The 17,706-nt window shown below is 44.0% G+C and overlaps 1 protein-coding gene across 3 annotated transcripts in view; it reads right to left on the reverse strand.

Annotated features, from left to right (window-relative positions):
- Nucleotides 1-3,437: 3,437 nt before the first annotated feature.
- LOC143026472 (uncharacterized) overlaps nt 3,438-17,706 on the reverse strand; it is a 90,987-nt gene continuing 76,718 nt past the window's right edge. For 2 of the 3 annotated variants that reach the window (XM_076186919.1, XM_076186917.1), the window contains 3 exons: nt 16,867-17,319; nt 12,038-15,246; nt 3,438-8,287 (listed from right to left, as the gene is read on the reverse strand). In XM_076186919.1, coding sequence (XP_076043034.1) covers nt 8,240-8,287; nt 12,038-15,246; nt 16,867-17,319 — 3,710 coding nt within the window. In that variant the 3' untranslated portion in view covers nt 3,438-8,239. The remainder of the gene's footprint in view (nt 8,288-12,037; nt 15,247-16,866; nt 17,320-17,706) is intronic. The other variant, XM_076186918.1, reaches the window with a different exon arrangement.

The following is a 17,706-nucleotide window of genomic DNA, read 5'->3' on the forward strand; positions in this document are numbered from 1 at the left end:
GAGGTCTAAGACATGTGAAAGATTGAAAGGGAGCTTGAAAAGTTGCAGATAAGTACTGATGTAGCAGTGGTTGCTGCTTAGGAACATAACTGGCTGAGCCAAGAACCTTGCATAGACACACATCTAGCTATGGTCAGATGTAAAACTTATGACTGACAGACCAGCTAAGACTTGAGCACCATTGCTGTTGAATCCAAATGTTGGTGGTTTTACATCTTGGCCAGAAAGGCATGCCTTATCTGTTAACATTCATGATATGGATTGTACAAATCCAAACAAAAGCAAAGATATGCAAACTATTTAAAGCAGGGGATTTGATATAGGTGATATGAAAGGAAACACCTCATCTCCTAATTACAAACTTGCTCCCTGCCTGGCAGCCTTGAAAGATTGCTCCTGACCTCTTACCCAAGTAGCAATGCTCTAAGCTGGTTAGCAAGTGAGCATCCTAATGCCATATTAATCAGAACAAAACTAGCATACTATACTGTACAGTGCTATGTTGAAAGGATCAAGTCCTAGTAAGGACATATATGCTGGTCATTGTATAGATAACACAAAGGTGATTATGGTGTCTTGTAATCATAGCTTTCCTTTTAAATAAGCACGTGTTTAGTTCAGTCTCAGTTGGTCATAATGATGAGGACAAGGTTAATTACATACATACATATACCAAGGCTTTTTCTCCCTTACAAGGGAGGTAGCCAAAACGGGAAAGGCATAAAATCATTTCCACCCATTCCATCCCTGAATACACTCCACACCCCTCCACCCTCCCTCATATCTGAGCACCTCCTGGATGACGGGTCATCCCTGCACCTTGTCCACTGCCCTGGGTCAGAGGCAGTGTCACAAGACACAGCACATCCACAGCAAGGCCGCTTCATTAAATCGGCGACCCCCCCTCTCCGTCCCCCCATTGCATAAAAGGAGAGGACAGGGAGAAATCCCTTCGGGCTGCATCAAATTTTGCTCACACATACTACCTTACCCCCCATCCCCCCGCCCATTCCACCTCATGCAATCACAACATCATCCATATACAACCATTCTCCATTCACCCGTCTTCTGTCCTCTCCCGTCCTTCCTCAACAGACATTCCCCTCTTCTCCAAAGCCCCCTTCACCCCATCCATCCACCTCATCCTAGGACGTCCCCTCATGTTCACTCCCTCCACATCTGCCTTCCATACCTCTTTTACTAGTCTTTCTTTACTCATTCTTTCCATGTGTCCAAACCATCCTAATACTCTTTCATCAACCCTATCTCCCAGCTCCCTTTTCACCCCTGTTCTCCTCCTCACCTCATTTCTCACTCTATCTAGCCTAGTAACCCCCATCATACTTCTCAGACACCTCATGTCAAACACATTCAAACTCCTCTCTTCTCTTATGTTCCATGTTTCTGCCCCATACAGTGCTGTTGGCACAATCACTCCTTCATATAGTCTCCTCTTAGCATCCATTCCCAAATGTTTATTCCTCATTACACTCTTTAATCCACCAAGGCATTTACTCGCTTCTCTCAATCTACATTCTACCTCCACCCTCACTCCACCTTTTCCTCCAGTTGCTCTCCCTTAATGCTCACTTCCAGTCTACTGCCACTTTCACCCCTTGTACATCTCATCACCTTACTTTTACCCACATTTATCTTTAGCTTTCTTCTATCACATACTCTCCCAAACTCTGCCACCAACTTCCTCAATCCCTCCTCCGATCCTGCCACAAGCGCAGTGTCGTCCGCAAACAACAGCTGGCTCACCTCCCACTTTTCTCCATTTTCTTTAACCATCTCCAATCCCTGACCCACTACCCTTGCATTTACCTCTCGCACCACCCCATCCATGTATAAGTTGAACAGCCAGGGCGACATAACGCATCCTTGACAAAGTCCCACCTTTACCTTGAACCACTCACTCTCTCCATTTCTAATCCTGACACAAGCACTACTACTCTCATAAAAACTCTTGACAGCTCCCAGAAGCTTTCCTCCTATCCCATATCTGCATAACCTCCCACAGTGCCTTTCTGTGTACCCTATCATAAGCCTTTTCCAGATCCATATAAGCCCAAAAAACATCCTTCCACTTTCCTATAGCTTTCTCACATATCTGTCTTACCACAAAAATCTGATCTACACAACCTCTACCTGTCCTAAATCCACACTGTTCCACACCAATTACTCCTGTTCCTTTTCTAATCCTCTCAATCAAGATCCTCCCATAAGCCTTCCCAACTACACTTAACAAGCTAATCCCTCTGAAACTACTACATTCACACTTGTCCCCTTTTCCCTTGTAAAGATGAACTATACAGGCACTCCTCCAGTCCTCCGGCACCCTACCCTCTCTCCAGCAAACATTAAATAACCTCACCAGCCAGTCCACCATCACTGTACCTCCCTTTTTCAGACATTCTGCATGGCATCCATCCAGACCAGGTGATTTACCTGCTTTCATCATCTTAACAACTGCCTTCACCTCATCCTTCCTTATTTCTCCTCCATTCGCCTCACTCATCACTCTCATTTTCTTCACATTTCCCACTGCAGCTATCTTTCCCTCCCTATCCTCCTTCACATTTAGCAACTCCCTAAAATATTCTTCCCATCTTCTCTTACTGCCTTCTCTTCCATTATCATCTCTCCATCTGCACCTTTTACCTTTTCTTCTCTACTTGATTTGCCTCCTCTTCCTCTCTTAATTTCTTTCCAAAACATCTTTTTATTACTTTCAAAATTTTCTGTCATACTCTTACCCCATTTCACATCTGCTCTCCTCTTTGCCTCCTTTACCTTTTGCTTTACTTCTTTTCTTTTCTTTGTACCTCTCATATGACTCCCTCTTCCTATTTTGTAACCAATCTGTGAAAGCTCGCTTCTTCTCTTCTACAACCTTCTTTGTTTCCTCATCCCACCATTCACTACCCTTTCTTCTATTTTCCCCTGTCCTTCTTGTTCCACACACCATCCTTGCACACTTTATGACTCCCTCCTTGAACCATCCCCATTCCTCCTCCACACCCAGCTCCACTCTATCCTTTACTCCCTCCCACTCCTCCTTCAGCTTCTTTTTGTACTCTTTCTCCTTTCCCTTTTCATTCAAAGAGTTCACTCTAAGAACCTCCCTACCTTTTGTCCCTTTCCTCTTTCTCCATATATCCTCCACTCTCAACTTACCCTCCACCAAAAAATGATCTGATATTCCCCCACCCTCTCCCCTTAGCACATGTACATCCTTAACTCTTCCTGTCATACTCTATTTACCACTACATAATCCATTAGTGCTTTATCTACCACCCTTCCCTCCACCACCCTCTCCCATGTGTACTTATGCTTGACTTTCTTCCGAAACACCGTACAGTATTTGCTATCATCAACTCTCTTTCTAGACACATTTCCACCATCAACTCTCCACTAGGTTAATTAGACACAGATAAATTTCAAACATTCTTTCAAAAATTCTTAAAGACACATATAAAACATTGATAAATCTTTATTTACAGCAGTGAACCAAACTACGAAAACGTATAAAAATATGGCTAAACAAATTAATGCTATTATTATTATCATTAAAATTCTTGCCTTTAAATTAAATCAGGTTGATAAAGTAACCATTGAAGAGTTTGGAGACCTGTACTGGCCTTTTGAGCATCCTGTCTTGGCATCAAGTGAAACCTTGATCTGGACCATACCTTCAACATTTCATATATTCTATACTGTACATTGTCCTCAGTTACATTTTTGATGCGTACATTATGTTTTAGTAACACAATACCTGCCTTTGGGAGTAATTTGTATACATTTCATAATTTTTAATTTTGTTTAGAATTTTACTAGGCTCCACATTCACATGGTATTCACAACACTGATCACCTTTAATAGTATGAGCTACCTGTGCTCACAGAATTGGTGAGTGCAACCTCCATTTTCATCCAAGATCTTAATCCAGTGATTATTCACTTTTGTTTTCATGTAATAGGTACAGTACTCCTCGCATGATCATCTTTCCCTCTATTGTTTCATCTCATCAAATTTTGTGCAGTGAAATGCATAGAATCTTCAGAAAAAGTATCTCTCAGTGAAATGCTTATCCCCATACATTTTGATACATCATCTTCCTACTCTACTTGATGCATTACATTTGCCTGTGCTTCAGAGTGGCTTACCTTGTCCTATGCTTCCAGTTTCTCCCCCATACCATCAACTTTTGCTATTATTTTTAAATTAATTAAAAAAGAAGTCCATTCAATTGTGGCATTAAGTGTGGAATGTGCATGTGCTCCCTTTAGTACAGCATTATTCTTGTATTAACTCTTTGTCACTGTGGCATGCTTTATTGATTTCTTCTGGCTGATACCAGAGAAATTATTTATTTTCTCAAGCATTTTACCCACAATTGAAATGAGTTTTGATGACATAAGACCCCCTTTGATCCAAATCCCAATATTTGAATAGTTTGACCTTGCATTAACCAGAACAAAATATGATATGAAATCACTATGCTGAAAGGATGAATGTAAATCATGGCATTACAATTTGTGGTGTGTTGTAACAAGATAGCAATATGTGCACTGCTAAATACAAATTTACTATATTGTCATACTGCAGATGCTCTGATTGACTATATTATGGGTGGCACAGGGTTTTGTATGGTGCAGAATGTAGTAGCAGAGAAAAATAGAAATGTTGTATACAATGTTTGGAAGTACCATTAGAGTCTACACAAATGTGAAACCTGACATAATTGTGCTTCATTGTGGAGTGGGGGATAAAATAATGTACTTTAGCATGACTGGATGTTATCCTATGGAATGTATAGTAATGAAGTCATTTTGTATTTCTGCAGTTTATCTGGTAGTGGTGGTTCTGAATTATTGACATTAGAGTGAACCATCTCCTTGCTATTCACATGCAAAAGCAATGAACACCCTCACCTTCATCTTGAGGTACTCAGAGGGGTTGGTTTTGGGTCTGGACCAATTCTCAATTCTGACCAGTTCTCAACTTTGAATATTTCCCTCTCCAATTTTTGACTTCACAACATAGTTGAAGAGATAATGAAAAAATTACAGCCCCTAATCTACTCAACATTGAAATATGTGGGGATGGTAATGTCTTCATACAGTGTGAAGGATATATACAAGATTGGGAAAATATAAAACAGCAGTCAGAATGGTTTCCAGTATTGGAAATAAATCATACAAAGTGAGATCAGAAGCACTGGACCTGTCATCATTAAAAGCGAAGAGTAGAGAATGCATGATCAAGTGGTCAGGTCATTGAAGGGAGCGGAGAAAACTGATAGAGAAGATCTTTTGTTATGGGATAGGAGAGAGTAATGAGGTCATGGGGACAAATTGAGAAAAACTACAAGTCTGGAGATCATGAAAAATTTTTTTTTGAATAGTTTAGAAGATGACACAGCCCAAGCCAAAGCCAAAAACAAATTTAAAGCTATGTATGTAGGTGGATAGAGTGTATGCTTTAACTTGCCCACACACTTTATAAGGAGTAGAGGGCCTTTGTGTATATATAGGTATGGTAGTTGTAGAAGAAGAGATAGGACCACACAAGCATAGCTCCTTCCATGTATACTACAGTTTGGTAAATTCATAAGGAGAGCTGACAACTGTTGACTTCCCATCCTGTTAACTGGTGACAAATACGTTTACTGGTGACAGGTAAAAAGACCTTCACTAATTCAATACAAATGAAAGTCCAATGTTTCTTCACAGAGAGATCTATGGGAGGGCCCAATAATTATATCTAGCTACTGCAAAGCAGTGAGTTTCCATTCAGTGAAACTTGAGGCAGGAGTTATTACTGTATTATCTTTAACAACCATTTTGTATTTCAAGTGCCAAGTCTTTCACATTTCGGTTTTTCTACTACAGATTAATATATTTACATGTGTAAAAAAACCCAAAGCAGGCATTGAAGGAAAAAAGACCATATTTGCCCATTTTGTGTTAAAAAATTCCATTAAAAAATGATGGGTTAAATTGCACATTAGAAATACAAATTTTCACAAATGATAAAAGGTTACATATCACTAGTTTTCAAGTTGTGATGTTCAATAAACAAGTTGAACAGGTTTCATTACAAAAGAATACCCCTAAGAAATGTTTATTTACTTTGACTAAAATAATGCTCTTTTATGAAAATGGATTACATTTTACTATCTGTAATTCCTTATTGATTACTTAATGCCTGTGTACTGTTGTAGGCTCAAAGCTTTGGATACCTTGATGTATAGTACAGGATATGACATAAAGAGCGATGATATGGTCTCAACACAGAAAATTCCTCACACTTCTTTAGAAATATAATGGCTGCAACTCCCTGGAATGTTTTGCATGTTGACACTGTCATATCTTAGCAGTTCCTCTATTTACAGCACCATGAATTACCACTGGATGATGCACAGCATGGGATGAATTCTGCAAAGTTCCATTATCATAATTAAATGAATCTTTATAGATTTTGAAATTATTCCTAATGGAAAGATTCTATGCATTCACTGCATTGTACAGATCTTGCATGACTGGAACTTATGGAGAGCCAGGTGCAGTGATCAATAGATGTTCGCATTATTGGTAAAGGTTTTATGGCATGTACATTCAAAAAAAAAAATTTGTCTACAGAATTATCTAAAGTCACAATGGAACATTATATCTGCAGGAGTATGTATCTGTCAGTGGAACATCATTGTCAAGAGTCAAAGGGCAAAGATATTTGTGAAAAAAATTTGAAGTGGAAAGAGACTTAAGCAGAAGCAGCCCTTTTTTTAGGTGATGTTAATGCCGATATGTACTGTGTAGGAATGCCAAAATGTGCTCTCTAATAATGCCTTGGTATGATAAGTACAATACATGTGTATGTACTGGAGGTATTATCAGTAACTACCAGTTACACTATAAGTGTAGTAATGCCAATGGACCCTAGTACTAGTAACTAGTGATAAATGTGTATCACTGCCAATGTTAATACATTTGAAGTCCATTTTGTACCACAAAACCTTTACATTCATTATCATCTTCAACAAATGCTTTATTAAATTTCTCTCCTGAAACTCAATACTTATGTTCTACTCTCAAAACATTATTACACAAACATAATAAAAGGAAAAGATGGCAAAAATATGAGGTAAATCACAACAATTACAACATTTAAACAAATAATCTTTTTCTTACAAAGTCCTCCAGTGTCACCTTTGAAACAGGCTTGCCTGGAGCTGTGGAACATCACAGACTTCAGCTCATGGTAAATCCTGATCTGATAAAGTGAATGATGGTGATGCCCAAGATTCCCTACTATTATATCTTATCAGGCAATATAATTAAAAAGAAATTTGGTGTAGCAACATGAAGGCTTCAGCTTAAGAGCTGTGATATGTAGGTAACCCATGTGAAGTGCAGCTTTCCTTTTTTTCTCCTGAACCTACTGGGCAAGTGACTAGTTCTCAATATTTACAGTATATGGCACCTTACATTCACCTGCATTTTGAGAAGTCTTAGCTAATTTTAAAAAGGAATCAGAAAAAATATATATACTTGTGAAACAGCATGAGTAGAAAATATCTTCAACATAGACTGATGCCAGAAAAATTATTTGATTTACATAAGGTCCACACTGAGCAGGGAATAGGTCAAGAGTTACACTGGTGTCTTCTTTTGGCACCATGACTAGGCACTCCTTTGTGCTAGCTCCAAGCACGTAACTGCTCCCACCTCTGAAAACTTCATAATACCTATTTACAACCTTTAACATATCTAACACTAAGTAACACCTTATCACATAGACCATTTGTCATTGGAAGTACACCATCATGCACTTTTCAAAGTTCAATGTGTCTTTTGCTTTTACAAAAGAATGGAGAACACACTTGTACTTGTAAACATAGAAATACCACAGCAAATGTGCTCAACTTGTACTCCATATCAGTCATTTTTCCCTAAAACTATAATGCCTTACATCTGTTATCATTTGATGAGCACTTTGTTTTCAGAAGAACATTTCTATTTTAGATGTGATTAACAATATTACCACTTGATTTTCCAGCATAATTCATTGTGTTCCATTGTATTTTTTCGATTTCATTGTTTGGCTTATTTTACACTGCACAAAGTTTTCTATCTTATCAATCACTTGGTTAGGATAAAGACAATAAATATATAACACTTGTATTCAGACACTGAATATGGATTCTAGAAGGGCCTGTTGATTCCAGTGAGGTTCAGACTCTTCCTACACACGATGCAGAATGTGCTGCCCAGTGGCTCGTCTGTGGATAGATAAATTTTCATGATTTATTAAAGAAGGAGATATGGGAACCATTGGTAAATATTGATTATCTAATCCTTTAAAAGAATTTTACTACTTGTTTTCTCTCTTTCTCTCCTCCCTGAATTATATACCAATGTCTGACCAGTATAATAGCTATTTTGAGTAACTGGATTGTAAAAAATAGGTGTTTTAGTTATCTTGATAAGAATATTGTCATTTTGTTTTTATCAATTTGGTTACATAAATGAAAGATCAGGTGTACTGAAGTTGTTTGTTTTTCTCAAGCAACTGACATGCTACAAGAGAGAGATGGCTGGATGGACTGTGTATTTAGATCTGTAGAAAACTAGGGTTCCTCACAAATTAATTATTGAAAATGGAGCATAGTGGATGACTTAAAGAAAACTTGTTGGAATGGATGAGAGGTTGAAAGACAAATACATGAGAACTATCGTAAAGGATAAGAAATCAGACTGGAAAAAAGTAACCAGTAAAGTCCAACATAGGTCAATACCTGTGCTTATTATATTCTTGATTTACATAAATGACATGATGGAGGGAATGATACGTTGTCCTGTACTAACGTGTGTAGATGATGCAAACATTATGAAAATAATAGATGAGAAAGACTACAAGCTGTTACAAAAAATATCTAGACAATATTTGACAGAAGCCAATGGGCAATACAAAAAATTATTCAGCAGGAAGTGAAACAATTACAAGAACAAAAAGTAAAGATCTGGAATTTTGCTCGTGGAAAATTTGTCATCAGGGGCAATGAATCAACTGATTGATATCTTGTAAGAGACCCATAACTCCCAGGGAACTGGCAATAGCCATAAGACTGGCCCATAAGTCACTCAAGAAAGAAATATTGTGCTGCTGTCTGGGTAGGGCAGTGTGGGATGAGGTGTTTGGTATTTTATGTGAGATGGTTGCATCTGGGGCAGTTTGTTTCTTTGGCCAAGCCTACTCTACTCTGTGTTGACACTTTTAGTGCTGGATGGTGACCAGAACATAGTTGAGCTAGTGTAGGTCTTGCTTCTTTCAGAAGGGATTTTTATGTGGGGTGGGTGGTTGGTCTTTAAAGTGCTTATTTTGTACTGTGAGTATGAATATGTTTTAATGCATTTTGTATGGATGCACTGTGTGGTGTGGGTGGTAAATTGTTGTGGATATACATACATATAATTATTGAGATATTCTGACAAATTGAAGTGGGTAGGAAGAGGAAAGTTTGGAGTCTGAGTTTCATTTTTGACTAGTTTCACTACAAGCTTTTTCAAAAACTTGTAGCAAAACCTGAGGGAGGAGTGGGAGGGAGTGAAGGAGAGAGTAGAACTAGGTGTGGAGGAGGAATGGGGATGGTTCAAGGAGGGAGTCACAAAGTGTGCAAGGATGGTGTGTGGAACAAGAAGGACAGGAGGAAATAGAAGGAAGGGTAGTGAATGGTGGGATGAGGAAACAAAGAAGGTTGTAGAAGAGAAGAAGCGAGGTTTCACAGATTGGGTACAAAGAAAAGAAAAGAGAAGTAAAGCAAAAGGTAAAGGAGGCAAAGAGGAGAGCAGATGTGAAATGGGGTAAGAGTATGACAGAAAATTTTGAAAGTAATAAAAAGATGTTTTGGAAAGAAATTAAGAGAGGAAGACGAGGCAAATCAAGTAGAGAAGAAAAGGTAAAAGGTGATAATGGAAGAGAAGGCAGTAAGGGGAAGATGGGCAGAATATTTTAGGGAGTTGCTAAATGTGAAGAAGGATAGGGAGGGAAAGATAGTTGCAGTGGGAAATGCCACGAAAATGACCGTGATGAGTGAGGAAAATGGAGGAGAAATAAGGAAGGATGAAGTGAAGGCAGTTGTTAAGATGATGAAGGCAGGTAAGGCACCTGGTCTGGATGGATGCCATGCAGAATGTCTAAAAAAAAATGGGGTACAGTGATGGTGGATTGGCTGGTGAGGTTATTTAATGTTTGCTGGAGTGAGGGCAGAGTGCCAGAGGACTGGAGGAGTGTCTGTATAGTTCCACTTTACAAGGGAAAAGGGATAATTGTGAATGTAGTAGTTTCAGAGGGATTAGCTTGTTAAGTGTAGTTGGGAAGGCTTATGTGAGGATCTTGATTGAGAGGATTAGGAGAGGAACAGAAGGAGTAATTGGTGAGGAACAGTGTGGATTTAGGACAGGTAGAGGTTGTGTAGATCAGATTTTTGTGGTAAGACAGATATGTGAGAAAGCTATAGGAAAGGGGAAGGATGTTTTTTGGGCCTTTATGGACCTGGAAAAGGCTTACGACAGGGTAGACAGAAAGGCACTGTGGGAGGTTTTGCGGATATACGGGATAGGAGGAAAGCTTCTAGAGTTTTTATGAGAGCAGTAGAGCTCGTGTCAGGATTAGAAATGGAGAGAGTGAGTGGTTCGATGTAAAGGTGGGACTTCGTCAAGGATGCGTTATGTCGCCCTGGCTGTTCAACTTATACATGGATGGGGTGGTGAGAGAGGTAAATGCAAGGGTAGTGGGTCAGGGATTAGAGATGGTTAAAGAAAATGGAGAAAAGTGGGAGGTGAGCCAGCTGTTGTTTGCAGACGACACTGCGCTTGTGGCAGGATCGGAGGAGGGATTGAGGATGTTGGTGACAGAGTTTGGGAGAGTGTGTGATAGAAGAATGCTGAAGATAAATGTGGGTAAAAGTAAGGTGATGAGATGTACAAGGGGTGTAGGTGTCAGTAGTCTGGAAGTGAACATTAAGGGAGAGCGACTGGAGGAAGTGGATAGTTTTAGATATTTGGGTGCAAATGTGGCAGGAAAAGGTGGAGGTAGAATGTAGATTGAGAGAAGTGAGTAAATGCCTTGGTGGATTAAAAAATGTAATGAGGAATAGACATTTGGGAATGGATGCTAAGAGGAGACTATATGAAGGAGTGATTGTGCCAACAGCACTGTATGGGGCAGAAACATGGAACATAAGAGAGGAAGAGAGGAGTTTGAATGTGTTTGAGATTAGGTGTCTGAGAAGTATGATGGGGGTTACTATGCTAGATAGAGTGAGAAATGAGGAGGTGAGGAGGAGAACAGGGGTGGAAAGGGGGTTGGGAGATAGGGTTGATGAAAGAGTATTGGGATGGTTTGGACACATGGAAAGAATGAGTGAAGAAAGACTAGTAATAGAGGTATGGAAGGCAGATGTGGAGGGAGTGAACATGAAGGGACGTCCTAGGATGAGGTGGATGGATGGGGTGAAGGGGGCTTTGGGGAAGAGGGGAATGTAGGTTGAGGAAGGACGGGAGAGGACAAAAGACAGGTGTGAATGGAGAATGGTTGTATATGGAGGATGTTGTGATGCATGAGGTGGAATGGGCGGGGGGATGGGGGGTGAGGTAGTATGTGTGAGCAAAATTTTATGCAGCCCGAAGGGATTTCTCCCCATCTTCGCCTTTATGCATGGGGGGACGGAGAGGGGGGGGTCGCCGATTTAATGAAGCGGCTTTGCTGTGGATGTGCTGTGTCTTGCGACACTGCTTCTCACCCAGGGCAGTGGACAAGGTGCAGGGATGACCCATCATCCAGGAGGTGCTAAGATGAGAGGGAGGATGGAGGGGTGTGGAGTGTATTCAGGAATGGAATGGGTGGGAATGATTTTATGCCTTTTCCTTTTTTGGCTACCTCCCTTGTAAGGGGGAAAAAGCCTTGGTATATGTATGTATGTATGTAGCAAAACCAGTCAAGAATAACACTCAATGAAGCTTTTCCTTACCTGGCAAGTATCTGAACAATACCAAGCTTTCCTGCAGCCTGAGCACATGAATTTGGCAGACAATGGGCAATTCAGACAAATCTTCTTGTCATTTGCCACACTGCCTTGACTGTGAGAACTTGTCTTAGGACTTTCTAGGGGCCTTTGTTGTTGTTGTTGTTGTTGATTCTGTTGTTGTTGTTGTTGTTGTTGCTGCTGTTGAAGTGTCTGTAGATGCTGTGGCTGTAGATGCTGTGGCTGGTGTTGGTGGTGGGATTGCTGCTGCTGTTGAGGATGGTGCTGATGGTAAGGAGGTAAGGATGGCGCCGTGCGGGATACTGGAGAGGTGCTCGGGTACCCTGCAGAGCTCGTTAAGCCCTGGTGACTGGTAGGGAATATGGACGGCTGCAGGAGTCGTTCGCGCAGGGACTGGGGTCCGTCGGGGTATATGTCTCCGCGGCCGTAGGAACTCGGCGAGTGGACGAGCACCCGGGGAACGAAGGTGGTGGGTGTCGGGTTTCCCGGTTTCTCAAGCAACGACTGCAGGACCTGTGATCCCCGGACGAAGTCGCTGCCACTAGCGGCAGTAGAGGAACTTCCGCCACGAGGTTGAGGAGCAACCTTGCCAGTTTCTGGCATGCGCTGTTGGTGTTGCTGCTGCTGCTGCTGCTGTGTTAGCGTCTGCCGTAACCGCGTAAAGAACGGCTGATGGGCCCGGTAAATGTCGTCTGTCATTGCGTGGTTCTCAGAGTAGAGATGACGCTCGAACGCCGAGGGATGCGGCGGTTGTGGTTGTGGCTGTTGTTGCTGCTGCTGCTGCTGAGTAGCACCTCCTGGTGGGGTTGGCGGTTGAGGCTGGGGCTGCTGGACCTGTCTCTGACCCGTCGGAGACTGTGCCGACGAAGACGAAGAGGAGGAGCCTTGGTAACCGCCCTGTACGTTGTGCGAGGTGGGAGAGGAGCCATTGGAATATGTCCTCGACCCGACGGGGACGAATGGCGACGAGTGTACTTGGTAGTTCTTCGCAGCCGCAACCGCCGCCGCTGCAACCGCCGCGTTGGTCTGTTGGAGCGTGAGTGGACTCGGAGGTCGCGGCTGGAGTGTAGGGAGCTTCTTGACGCCGGGGGGAAGGGTCCGGTAGTCCCGGCCAGGTGCCTCCCTCCGCGACAGGTTCTCTAAGGGAATTCGTGGCTGCAAGTGGCCGGTGGCTGCAGCCACCGCGGCTGCATGGTAGTGGGACTGTTGCCGGATTCTCATCAGGTGAAGGATGGCTTCCGTGGATGTGAAGTTCGCGGGAGTTGGGGGGACCAGAGAGGCCGTGGCCGCCGCTGCCGCCGCCGCCGCGGCCGCCTCCGAGTGGCGTCGGACCATGGGCGCGACGGGTTTGATGGGCGGCGGGGGTTTCTGGCCGAGGGAGGCCATCCCCTCAGGGATGTCTGACGTGGAATGCCTTGCGCGCTTGGGCTCTGGTTCATAGGCGGCTGCGTATTGGCTCGGTCGGCCGTCGTGCAACTGTCCGGTCGAGTAGTAATCCTGAAGGCTACTGCTTCGGGAGAAGGGTATCGGGGGTGCCCCTTGTTTGATGCTGGGGTCCTCACTTGCCTGCATTTTCTCCTTCGGGGGCAGTTCGAAGTCTTTCGATTCCCTCCGGGCCCGTTTCAGATCTGACACACAAACGGCCGAGTCGCCCTTCGTCTTCCCTTTGTTGCCATCGTCATACACACACCTGACAGAGGCGTCTGGGGAGGGCTCGCTCAAGGGTCCCTTTTCCACGACCTTCACGGGCATCACCTCGACCTCACGGTTCATAATCCCGAAGTGGTTCTTCAGCTTTTCTGGACTCAGCTGTGAGGGATCAATGGGGACAGAGGAGCTCTGTGCCGCTTCCTGGTTGTTACTGGAAGTTACCTGGAGATCCGATCTTATGCTGATCTTCGCGGCCTGCTGTAAATCCTTCAGGACTTCGTGGGACTTCGCCTCTGCCGTCGTCGTCGGTGTGTATTCGTTTATTTCTAAGGGCGGAGGAGTCTTCAGGTCCGGCGGAGTTGGCGTTCTGGCCAAGGGCGCCTTATTATCTGCGGGTGGAGGTCTTTGGGACTCGCTCTCGCTCTCACTCCCACGACTTCGAGTTCGAGTTCGCTCGAAGTGCTGATATTGCAGCTCCTCCTTCCCGGAGAGCATCTGTTCCTGTATCTTCTTCAACTTCTCCACCTCCTCCCGCGTCTTGATGTACGCGGCGAAGAGGGCTTCGATGAGCGGGCCGGTCGCGCCCTCCGCGAGACCGGCGAAGGCGTTGGGTGCCTGTGTCCCCTGAGCACCGCTCCCTTGCACAGAATCCAGGATCTTCCGTCTCAGCTCGCCCATGATCTCGGGCGTATTGGAGGTCTCTTCCGAGCCGACACTCCCCTCGCTCCGTTTCCTTTCCCGTGGCGTGATGTCTTCATGCTGCTTCTCATCCCTGGGGATCTCTTTATCCCTGCCGGCGGTCTCGTCCTTGGAAGACCTCTCCTTCATTGGGTCCCGGGCTTCTGTCTCGTTGCGTGTCAAGGTGTCCTCCCTGGCAGGAGAAGGAGGACCTTCCTGGTACAAGGTTTCAACACGCGGATGGGACGTCTTTGTGGCTTCCGGCGTGGAGACTGGAGCGAGGCGGTCGTTGTAGGGTGGAGGAGGATGGTTGAACAGAGACGACGACGGCGAGGAGGAGGAGGAAGAGGAGACCTCCGCCTTAGAAGTAGTGCTGTTGTCCTGTTTGCTGAGCATGTCGTTGAATGCTCGCCGAAGGATTAGTTCCTTGTGAGAGAATCGTGGTCCTCCACTACCGCTGGAGGGTTGGTTAGTCTTGGAGCTGTAGTCGATAGCTTCACCTTCGACCCTCGAAGTATAATCTACGACTTTGGGAGAAACCTCGGCCACCTGGGCTCTCGCAGGAACGTTCCTCCCACTGGTTTCCGAGGCCAGTTCGGTCGAGTGTCTCCTGGTGTAGACCTCGGAAGGATCGATTACCGAGCGCGGGGTTCCCGGGACGGGCTTTGCGCCTCCGCTCACGATCCGGGTAATGACACTTGGCGGCGAGGCCTTCGCGAGTTCGACGAGGACGCTGTTGTCGTTCTTAGTCTTCGGCGGGGGACTCGCGGTCGTTTCCCTGGAGACCAAGAAGATATCGGCAGAGTCGGTCTTCGCCCTTGTGGTGGCCACCTTGTTTATCGTCGTTACCGGCTCCTGTGCATCTGCTGAAGAAAATTAAATTATCAAAGAAATAGAATAGATAATAAACAAGTAAATAGATAAATGATAAACATCATAAGCATTGGATGAGTTATTTTTTTCTTTGTGTTCAAGAGATTTTTTTTTCTTAGTCCTTCGTATCTGCTAATTAGGATTAGGAGTAATTGGTAAGGAACAGTGGGGGTTCAAGAAAGGTAGAGTGCGTGGATTTATTTATTTATTCATTCTTTTGTGGTAAAGCAAATTTGCGAGAAGTTTTCGGCAAAAGGTTAGGATGTTTTTCGGGGGGCATTTATGGATTTAGAGAAATCTTGTGATAGGGTAGATAGAAATGCACTGTAAAAGGTTTTGCAGTAAATGGGATAGAATGAGAACTGTAGAGGGTAGTCAAAAACTTTTATACGAGTAGCAGATCTTGTGTTGGGGTTGGGAGTGGTGAAAATTGGTGGTTTGGGGGTGAAGATGAAACTGCGTCAGGGTTGTGTCATGTCACCATGGTTGTTCAAGGTTTTCACCCTTTGTGAACATTTTGCCCGCGGACGTTTGGGCCAGCATTCTCAACCTTTCCCAGTGTTCAATCCCCCTTCTTCCCCTCCTCCTCCTCTTCTTCCTCCCCCCTTACTTCTTTTCTCTCTCCGTTCCCTCCTTTCCCCTTATTTAATCTCAAGCATATGTATCTCAACTTGTACTTGAAAAAGCTGTAATAAGCGAAACGTCGTACAAATAAAGGCTCCGTCCTCATATAGTGTTTAAATCGTCAGTCATGTTCAAGGTGCGCGTGAAAGGAGTGGTACAGGAGGTAAATGCGGGGGCGATGGTTAGAGTGGAGGAACTGGGAGATGAACCAATTGTTGTTTGGTAAAGAAACTACGATTGTGGCTAGGACAGAGTAGGGTCTAAAGCAGTCAATGACAGAGTTCGGGAAGGTATGTGATAGGAAGAAGTTGAAACAAGCTATGGGTAAAAGTAAGGCGATGGAATATTCAAGAGGTGGTGATGACAGTAAATTGATGAGTCTTAAAGGAAAGGTGAGGAGCCGCAACCTTTGCCTTGTGTGCTTGGGGGTAGGTAATAGTCACAACTGGAATTAGAATTACGGGGTTCGAACCCAGGACTAAGAGAGTATGAAACCAACACGCTTTTGGTTACGTCGCCAGCGTTCAAGGGGAGACTGGCTAGAGGAAGTGGAGAGGTTATTTAGGGTTACATGTAGCTGGGAACGGAGGAGTGAGTCCCTACGAGGAGCTAAGGTAAAAGGGGAACGAACGGGTGACTGGTGGGAGTGAGGGGGAGGGGGAAGAAGCCTTTGGTATATTGCAGTGGTTCCCAAACTTTTTTTGGCCGCGACCCAAACCCAGATCTGGTGAAGCATTAAAAAGCAATTTCGAAAGTCTTCTTCTATTGAAAACACAAGTGTAGGGAAGCTTTTGATTTTTTTTTTTCCAACAAGGTCTCGCGACCCATTTCTTGAACACTTCGCGACCCATAGTTTGGGTTGCGACCCATAGTTTGGGAATCGCTGGTATATGGAATAGATAGATTTTTTTTAGCATCGGTTGTATAATATGTCGAATACAGACCAAGACCACAACCTTAATTTTTCTACAACGAGTATGCGTTCGTACCAGTTCTCGGCGGCGCGTAGGGCAAACTTGTGATTGACAAGGACGCTGGTGGTGAGGATCTCGTCGGGTTGGCAAGAGAGTACTGGTTAAGTACCGGGGTTATCGCCAACGTGGGTGAGGGTGTGGTCGTGCACGTAGGCAGGTGGGCGAGTGTGGGCGGCAAGGCGGTGATGGACAGTTGAGGCGGCAGGTTGGGTGAGGTTGTGTGAGTGCTCGTGGACGCGGAAGTCGCTGACGACGTCGGTGAAGGTGCAGGAGGAACACAAGCCGCTCGAGGTGACGGCGGCCTCTTTACGCCGTGCAGAGGTCCGGGTGGTGGCGGGTGCTGAAGAATGTGTTGGAGACGATGGTATCGCTGGAATGGCTGGGGGTACTGGTAAGCGTGTGGTAGATGCTGGCCCGTCCAGTAGTCGTCGGATACTGTTGGAGGGATGCGCTGTTGAGGAGGATCATCTGAAGGCACAAAAATCTCTATGAGTTTGCAGTTGAGTCCAGTCAGTTGAAAGAAGGATTAAGTGGAAGAAGGAAAAGGCAGAAAAAAAGAGAAAAACAAGAAGAAGGAAGAAGGTAGGTTAAGGTACGCAAAATAAAATTGCTACAAAATGGTGAGTTACAGTTGACTCACTTTTTAGCTCTTTTTAAACCCCCAAGAAGCGATCCTGAGCAAGACAATGATGGAAATGATCAACATGAGAGTCCACATGCTAAGAAAAAGGCATTCTTAATTAATACTGACTGCCAGGGGGCGGCAGGTAGTCGATCGATACTTCCGTAAACATTAACAACCAGACCCAAATATGACTACACACGCACTACATGATTCTCTACCTTTCCATCGTA

This window comes from Oratosquilla oratoria, chromosome 6 (genome assembly GCF_046742065.1).
Source record: "Oratosquilla oratoria isolate Oo_2021 chromosome 6, ASM4674206v1, whole genome shotgun sequence".
Classification (NCBI taxonomy): Eukaryota; Metazoa; Arthropoda; class Malacostraca; order Stomatopoda; family Squillidae; genus Oratosquilla; species Oratosquilla oratoria.